We start from the raw sequence: 9,675 nt of genomic DNA, 5'->3' as shown, positions 1-9,675 counted from the left end.
CTGGTGCTTAGAAAGTTTATATTCATAGAACACAACTATAACTGAAACATTGATAGTAAGTCTTATAAAAATAGTTGACAGTAATAAGACATTTTATCAGCGCTTAATATTATTTTCTCTCCTCAACATCTGAAAAGAAAACAATTATAATAAAGTATTGTAATATTTGTAATTGTTAACTATGAGTTGTTGTTGGGGGGCCACAAGCATAAATTGAGCGGCTAATTGGCCATACAACATTTAGGATGATTAGGCAATCATTAACAATAACATTTTATACCCCTTTTTTAATAAGCCAAAATAAGGATTCCAAATAGGGCCATTTTTAGGGTTCCGTAGTCAACTAGGAACCCTTATAGTTTCGCCATGTCTGTCTGTCCGTCCGTCCGCGGATAATCTCAGTAACCGTTAGCACTAGAAAGCTGAAATTTGGTACCAATATGTATATCGATCACGCCGACAAAGTGGAAAAAAATGTTTTGTTAGGGTACCCCCTCTACATGTAAAGTGGTGACTGATTTTTTTTCATTCCAACGCCAACGTGTGATATATTGTTGGATAGGTATTTAAAAATGAATAAGGGTTTACTAAAATCGTTTTTTAAAAATATTAATATTTTCGGAAATAATCGCTCCTAAAGGAAAGTGAAAGCGTGTGTCCCCCCGTCCCCCCCTCTAACTTTTGAACCATATGTTTAAAAAAATATGAAAAAAATCACAAAAGTAGAACTTTATAAAGACTTTCTAGGAAAATTGTTTTGAACTTGATAGGTTCAGTAGTTTTTGAGAAAAATACGGAAAACTACGGAACCCTACACTGAGCGTGGCCCGACACGCTCTTGGCCGGTTTTTATTAGATGGGATAGAACCTAGACAACATTCGGAAATCACTACTCCAATGTAATGAAAATATGAGTGACACAAACTTCATGCTAGCCATTCAATGAAAGTTACACTTACTACCAGACAATAAATGGTGCACTGCTCCAGAAACCCATTGTTATCTGGAACTCTTATCTTGACCACCTGACTAGCAAGTTGTCTGGCATCTGAGCACAGTTTATGAGCATCCACCAGGCTGGTTGCTGGCAGTCAATGTGTTAACATGAAATGTAAGCATTGATTAGTCAAAGAATAAACAAAAGTGACTTACTTTTGCCATCACAAGCTACAATTTTGATTTTGTCCACTTTAGCCACTTCTTGCACTTCTCGGAACTCCACATCATTCAACATAAAGGTCCACACATTGTCACAAAACCTGGAAATAAATATAACAGGTACATATAAAAACTGTAACTATAAAACAAGTGCAGGAGCAAGTAAGAGACAAAAAGTAGACTATGTCACTCTCCATGCCTTCAACTATCTCCGATTAAGAAATCATGTCAATTCATCGCTCCGTTTTGCCGTGAAAGATGGACAAACAAACAGACACACACACTTTCCCATTTATAATATTATATGTATAAGTATAAGTATGGATTTAATTTCGTCGGTGAGATTGCCAATTCCGCTATGTGCATTTTAGCTACTTTTCAGGAGAGACAAAAAATCGATTTACTAGAGAAGTAGGTACAAACATCATTTCAATTTGTATCCAAAATGTGTCAAAAATAGCAAGAAATATGTTGTGTGAAAATACTCGTTTTTCTTAATTTTGTGCACATATGGGTATTGGTTTTGAGCTTACTAAATACATATGTGTAAGTCATGCACATAGGAATCATAAATACTGTTCATTTGAGGTTTATCAGAGTAAGTTATGTGCGTTTAGGGTAATAAAAACAAAACAACATGATATAACAATCACTTGTATCAGAAATAAATGATATTATGCAAAGGAAAATGTCAGTATCTGACAAAACTAAAGACCTTCCTTGTCAATTACTAATAATATATATTTACGTACATACATACATACAATCACGCCCGTATACCATAAAGGGGTAGGCAGAGCACATGAACTACTCAAGTTTCAGTGCCACTCTTGACATAAAGGGGTTGAAAAAAAACGAAATTAAAAAAAAGAACTTAAAACTCGTTCTGACTAAATTCAACGTAATTATAGCGACAACCTATGCGATAGCGACATACTTTGTCACATAGCTGACAAGGGAAGCTTGCAACCAATTGAGACGGTTTGCTACGTTACCTTGTTTCCCTTTTGTCTGCAAGTGCCGCAAACCAGGTCCATGGACGAACTTGCGACCATCTTCAATGCACTTGCGCCACTCCCTCCGTTTCTTAGCAAGCGTGTCCTAGTTTCGGTAGCCGATCTTAAAGGCAGCCATGTCCTATCAGTTGCAAAAGTGCATGATGAATTTATCAATGAATTCATTCCTAACTTCTCCGTGCACTTTTGCAGCTGATAGTACCTCTTGGCACAGTCTTTGAAGCGAAGCAATGACCTCCCAACATATTTTTTGGCATTCGCTACTATGCCCAGAAGAACACGGCGTGGTAAACGAGAGGGTTCCATGAGGTTCCATACTATGCATATACCCATCAACGCAGTTGCCTCTGTTTGAGAAGCATGGTCAGACTGGGCAGCGATTTCTAGAACTCTCTGGTTTGACGACCTGTGATGATATGCCCAACATCTTACGCAGGCATCGCTTATAGAAGGAGATGCCACGGCGTTTGACTTCGACATACGTCTCGGCTTCGTACAAGAGTATGGTCTATACACAAGCCTGAAAGACTAACACCTTGGTCTTAGTCTGTTTTGCCATACTCGAGCACTAAGCTTTCCAAAAGTGGTAGCTGCCTTACCGATGCAAATATCAACCTCTGCCTAGAGCGAAAGATTGTCGGTTATTGTCGTAAGGTTGTCTCCAATAGCGTGTCATCGAGTGGAATTTCTGCCTTAGAGATTGGACCCATCATTAGCTGAAGCTCACAGAGGTAACAACAAAGGCTGCGTCATCGGCATAAAGTATTGGCATTAAGGCTGTCAATTAAAAGTTTATGCGTTTCTTCTGTGATTTGAGGAGTGATGTGTTCTACAACTTTAAACTTTCTATCGGCTCTTGTATGCAGATGAATACCAAAGCAGCAAAGACACACACGGTACACGGTAGGAGCCAAAACGCAGCCCTATCGCACACCTCGGCAGACACACCACCAGGGACTGAGGAGTCAAGGAAATCGCTGTGATTCCCCGCACCTGCACCACCCTCTTGGAAACTGGCCGTCGGAGGCCGAGGAGTTTACCACATATTTCAGCTTGGACCTTACTCGCGCCTAACGGGGATTCCATCCCGGGCTTGAGTTTGTAGTTTTCCTTCTCGAAGACAAGTGGCTTATCTCCCCTATAGCTATTAGCTGCTTCGTTTGTGAACTTAGTCGCCTTTTACAACACCCTCGTTTTTCTTACCAGGGTTGGTGCTACTCTTACGCAGGATATACTACACAGTAGATGATGCCCAACTACACCAATAAACGATTACTACTGAGTGTGTGTCTGTGTTAAAATATGTCAGATATGAAGTTATCATAATTCATATCAGTATCAAGAACGTTAGAATGGAGTATAATTGCTACCCTCTTACTGTGTTAGAAAATGTGAAAAACTTGCCGAATAATCGACGACAAAAAGGTACTTTACAATATTAACACAATAAGTTATACTTTACGGTTAAAATATTTAGCTTTGAATACCAGAAAAAAAAAATTGAAAAATCAAGATATATGACCGAAACTCATAAGCACACTAAGCAACAATCCATACTGAATCCACACATGTGCAGTAGTAATTATCAATTTCGTTTTTTTTACTTGGTTACCAAAACCTATATGTGCTTGGAAGTACATGTGTATTTATTTTTGGGGCTAAAATCACAAATGTGTTTAGTTAAAACATGATCCAAGGAGAATTTGCGTATGCTGGTTTTTGCATTAGACGTGGAATACAATTTTAAAGGCAAATCTGCAAAAAACGAAAAATCGAAAAAATGCACATAACGGAATTGGCAATCTCAACGACGATTTACTATTGTATGTAAATAGCTTTAAAAATAAGGTGTTTTTCTGAAAAACCATTTCAGCATTGGTCCCGTAACAAATCTTGTTCATTATGACCTCAAAAGTGACTATGCAAAGTTTGAACTGTTGTTTTTATTTCACTGTGTATAGATGAAACAATGCTCCAAAAGCACAGTATAATAAAGAGTACTATCGTACAGTATGGCCACTCCCGCTCCCCGCTAAAAGTGCCGCTCACCCCCTCTCGGTTACCTCACAGTTACCACCTGTCAAAAACGCGAACAGTCGACCTGTCATATTTCACTCATACAAGCATAGTACGCGTTCACCTACACGAGCTTAGACTGTGTGCTAGGAACGCGCCTCTTTCATATATTTGATCGCCACTTTCCGAGGTGTGCCAAAAGTATGTATATGACATCCTAAATAACGTTTTAGTACAGTATATGGTCAGAAATGTCAAAGTGTAACTATTCTTACTATTGTAATAGACACACATCTCTTTTTATTTAGCATTTTTGATCAAATGGTAGGTATATCTGAAGCGTTGTATGATCTGTTACTTTTAATGCTGATTGTACATTGTACAATTACTACAAGTAGGTTTAATAATAAGGTACTAAAAGTCTATTTAAAGTACAGTACAATCTTGATAATCCGGCACTGTTACTAACATGGAGGTGCCAGAATTACTGGAAATTAGAGACCCATTCTCAATATATTTCCATATTGTTTTTATGTATGTCATATAAAAAGACTATACTAAAATAATAAGTTCAAAAAACTTTCAATCATTATCTGGTTTTTAGCCAGTTTCAAAGTGAAATCGGACTAATAATTTACATGTAGCTGGTAAACTTGGACTTGAAGTTATCACTTGCATCTCTATCAGTGCCGGATTACTGGATGTAATAAGGTACTGGCGCAGTCGGTAGTGACCCTGCCTGCTACGCCGTGGTCCCGGGTTCGAATCCCGGTAAGGGCATTTATTTGTGTGATGAGCACAGATATTTGTTCCTGAGTCATGGATGTTTTCTATGTATATAAGTATTTATATATTATATATATCGTTGTCTGAGTACCCACAACACAAGCCTTCATGAGCTTACCGTGGGGCTCAGTCAATCTGTGTAAGAATGTCCTATAATATTTATTTATTTATTTATTATTATTTATTATGTCTTGGACCAGTGCCGGATTATCAAGATTGTACTGTACCTAATAGCAATTTACATTTTCTTACCTGTATGTATTCAACTTTCCGGCTTTGAAGGATAACCTAGATTTCACCCTGTTGGATAAAGCTTGATTTATTGATTTGTCAAATTGCAATAGCACTCTCACTGCTAGAGCTGGTGTAATCTGCCCATACTGAAACACAATTAATTTTAAGTTTTAAGAGCTGTAATATAAAGAGCACTCAAAACAGGAAAAGTGTACAAATAAATGTTACCTAGATAAAAAAAAAGGATAAAAAATGTTTATTGCACAAAAACACAAATGAGATGCAATAGGTACATATTTTACAATTGCGTGCATAACGTAGTTGTATTACCGATAACTCAGGAGTCCACTAGACTTGGCCTGTATCGCAGGAGACCGATGCTTAAGTTAAATTGTCATGCAATGACGTTGAAGGAAAGAAAAAGTAAATGGCCGGCATCTGACAGTCTTAACCTTTCGTATGCGTCTGTCAAAAAATTGTCATTAATATATTAGTCATAATAACTACATGTTAAAGTTGAAACAATATGGAGCAGATCTGCTCCTAAGCATACGAGAGGTTAAGTTTCATAATCTTATATTATATGTCATAGTCATAGTCATTTATTCATTTAACAATATACATTGTGTTTGAATATTACATAAAATTAATAATATTACAATTACAATATAACTAAATATCTACAAATTAAAAAAAAATACTAACTTAATAAATAACTAATAATACATAAATCTAAGTCAACATCGAAATTATTCATTAATACTATTCATTCATTATATTAGGTACCTATGTCAGAAAGAAAGAAAAAATATCACAAAAAAAAAGAAACTATTTTGAGCCTATAAACTCATCCACAGAATAAAAACACTTTTCCACCAGATACGATTTTAGACATTTTTTAAACAAATTTAAATTTGTGACCGACTTCAACTCCGTTGGCAATCTGTTAAACAGAGTAACTGCTTGGTAAGCTGAAGAGTGTTTAACCACCTGCAGTTTAGTGGTTATTATTTGTGGTAAGTCCTTCCTTCTTGTTTCCAGCCGTTTTCTTCTTTCATCCAAAGTTTCAATGCAGTTTAGGTACTTTATGAGGTCACTAAGAATAACAAGAATGTATAGACTGGGTACTGTTAGGATATGGAACTTTATGAAATGAGGTTTACATGACGTCATCTGAGGTACTCTGGCTATAGTTCTGATGGCTCTCTTTTGGGCCACAAAAGCTGCCTGGATATTGTATAGATAACTGTTACCCCAAAACTTGACGCTATATCTAATTTTAGATTCTACCAGTGCGTGGTACACCATTTTTAATTGAGGCAAATTCACCACTTCTCTGAGACTTCGTAATGCATAACAAGCCGAACTTATAGAGTTAACTAGTGATGAAAGTTCCTCTTTCCAGCATAAACTTGAATCAATCTTGACTCCGAGAAATTTAACAGAATCAACTTGTTGAATTATAACTCCATTTGATGAAATCTGTAAACTGTCTTTATTTCTCGAGGTGGTTTTAAACAACAAAGCATTAGTCTTGGCACAATTCAGTTTAAGGTTGTTTGTGCTGAACCAGGTGTTTAGAGCTTGTAGAGTAATGTTAACTTTGTCATTCAGCTGCGTCATGTTTTCAGCAGATACTACAGCATTGGTATCATCAGCGTAGACTACAAGCTTAACATCCGGAACTGATTTCTCTATGTATGATACTAGGTCATTAATAAAAATGATAAAGAAGATGGGACCCAGGATCGATCCTAGTGGAACTCCTCTTTCTGAATTGGCTATTCTGGATCTGTGCACTGTTTCTTTGTTGTCTTGAGTCCACGTGACTTCGACAAACTGTTGCCTGTGTGCAAGGTAAGATTCAAAAAATTCTAACATTATACCTCTAATGCCATAATGCTCCAACTTGGCTAGCAGTACTCCATGGTCAACAGTGTCAAAAGCCGAGCTCAAAAGGAGGAGGATGTTTAGCCTTCTTTCCACATTTTTGTCTTTCTTCTTTACTTTTCATTTCATTTCTCTTTTAGTTATTTGTGGTCCCTGATAGGGTAAAGGCCTCCTCCAAGCTTAGCCATTTTACTCTGTTCTGAATGGTGTCCATCTAGTTCCTTCCTGCTACCTTTACAATGTCATCAACCCATCTTTTGCGTGGTTTCCCATCCTTCCTTTTTCCAGTGGGGCCTGGCCATCTGGTTGCATGTAGAGTCCATCTCTTTATCTTGGTATCTCGCCACCGTTTCATAATATTAAAAAATCATAATCTTATGAAATGAGACAGAGTGCACGGATTTATATACAATTTCGAAACTGTCCACACACAGTCTTATTTTTTAAGATTATGATTTTTTTCAGATTGATCTGACAGATTGCGAATAATGTGAAATGTGTGTGGCAAGACAGTCGATCTTATTTTAGAAGATTATGATTTTTTCAGATTATGAATTTTAAGACTGTCTGTTGCCGGCCAATTACGGAGACTTACAGTAAATTACAGAAAGTTACAAATATATTCGTTGGTGTACATGCAGTTTACAAAATTTACCTAAATATTAGACTATACATATATTAAATAGCCATGTAGAATTGACTTTTGATTACCTGGATTAGTTCGTCAAGGCTCTCTTGTAATGTGTTTCCAATTGTGGTATTTCTGTACAGTTGATATGACATTATAGATTGAGTGATTGAAACTTTAATACACAAAACAAACGCAGTTTCCCAAGCAATGCTTTCTCACTGCGATAGTGCGATTTGACAACACCGAGTCACCGAAACATGTCATTGTCACAGAATTACAGTTAAACCAGAATGAGTAGTTAGGTCAAAAAGTGTGTCCACACGAGAGGTCATTGTTTGGGCTGGTGTCCCTCTCGCACTTACTGACAATGTCAACAAAGCTAGGAACATACTACGCGGACGTCCGTCGTAAAGCTAGGAACATACTACGCGGACGTCCGTCGTAAAACGACCGCGACCGCGACCTATCAGTGTGCACGGAACAAAACATCCAGAGAGCCAGATTTCGATCGGACGTCCGTGCGCTCAAGGCCACGTCCGCGTCCGTCGACCGATAGTTTGCACGGTTATGTGTATTTCCTAGCTTAAAGCTAGGAACACACTACGCGGACGTCCGTCGTAAATCGACCGCGGACGGGAATCTGGACAATGGAAATACACATAAAGCTAGGAACACACTACGCGGACGTCCGTCGTAAATCGACCGCGGACGGGAATCTGGACAATGGAAATACACATAACCGTGCAAACTATCGGTCGACGGACGCGGACGTGGCCTTGAGCGCATGGACGTCCGATCGAAATCTGGCTCGCTGGATCTTTTGTTCCGTGCACACTGATAGGTCGCGGTCGCGGTCGTTTTACGACGGACGTCCGCGTAGTGTGTTCCGAGCTTAACCGTGCAAACTATCGGTCGACGGACGCGGACGTGGCCTTGAGCGCACGGACGTCCGATCGAAATCTGGCTCTCTGGATGTTTTGTTCCGTGCACACTGATAGGTCGCGGTCGTTTTACGACGGACGTCCGCGTAGTATGTTCCTAGCTTCCATCGACCGCGGACGGGAATCTGGACAATGGAAAATGGAAATACACATAAAGCTAGGAACATACTACGCGGACGTCCGTCGTAAATCGACCGCGACCGCGACCGATCAGTGTGCACGGAACAAAACATCCAGCGAGCCAGATTTCGAACGGACGTCCATGCGCTCAAGGCCACGTCCACGTCCGTCGACCCATAGTTTGCACGGTTATGTGTAATTTCATTGTCCAGATTCCCGTCCGCGGTCGATTCACGACGGACGTCCGCGTAGTGTATTCCTAGCTTAAAGCATAGATTTATATGTATATTATTAAGCTAGATTGAGTTGTTAGGCCAAAAAGTGTGTCCACATGAGAGGGTAAAGTTGGGGCTGGTGTCCCTCTCGCACTTATTGCCACTGTCAAAATTATTTGAATGACGTCATCACTGTCGTTCTTTGGGGATACCAGTTAATATTCAAAGTTACTACCAAATCTACTAATGCCGAATTAAAAGTTTTTTTAATTACGCAAATCTTTGGTTTCATGGCTTCATAATAATGACTTACCAATTCGTTACAAGGTATTAATATCCTTGCCTCGATATAATACAAAAATAATTTAAGAAGTTTGTAAACTTAGTTATCATACAGGTAAAAATACTACTACTATAGTAATCTCTTTAACACTGGTCACACGTGCGAGAGGGACACCAGCCCCAACTTTGACCCTCTCATGTGGACACACTTTTACTAGTCTGATAAGAACGCCTTTCTGCACCGGTGATAAAGTTCAATTTAGTGTGGCAAAAAATGTGTGAGCTCAGTCCCTAATCCCTATTGAAAGTCCATGGTCTATGGTAATATCTTCTTTTTAGGCTCCGCGCACACGGGCGACAAAGTTGCTCGGCAACTTTCGTATTTG

The 9,675-nt window shown here is 38.7% G+C and overlaps 1 protein-coding gene across 1 annotated transcript; it reads right to left on the bottom strand.

Annotated features, from left to right (window-relative positions):
- LOC125232985 (transcription initiation factor IIA subunit 2-like) lies at positions 1-7,992 on the bottom strand. Its single transcript, XM_048138847.1, has 4 exons — positions 7,812-7,992; positions 5,229-5,356; positions 1,153-1,259; positions 1-129 (listed from the first exon to the last, which is right to left on the bottom strand). Exons 1-4 carry the CDS (start codon positions 7,881-7,883, stop codon positions 110-112), a joined length of 327 nt encoding a protein of 108 aa, XP_047994804.1. The 5' UTR covers positions 7,884-7,992; the 3' UTR covers positions 1-109.
- Between the last annotated feature and the right edge of the window lie 1,683 nt (positions 7,993-9,675).

Source organism: Leguminivora glycinivorella, chromosome 13, assembly GCF_023078275.1.
Source record: "Leguminivora glycinivorella isolate SPB_JAAS2020 chromosome 13, LegGlyc_1.1, whole genome shotgun sequence".
Classification (NCBI taxonomy): domain Eukaryota; kingdom Metazoa; phylum Arthropoda; class Insecta; order Lepidoptera; family Tortricidae; genus Leguminivora; species Leguminivora glycinivorella.
The sequence above is the reverse complement of the archived record's forward strand: the minus strand, read 5'-3'. Positions and strand labels throughout refer to the sequence as shown.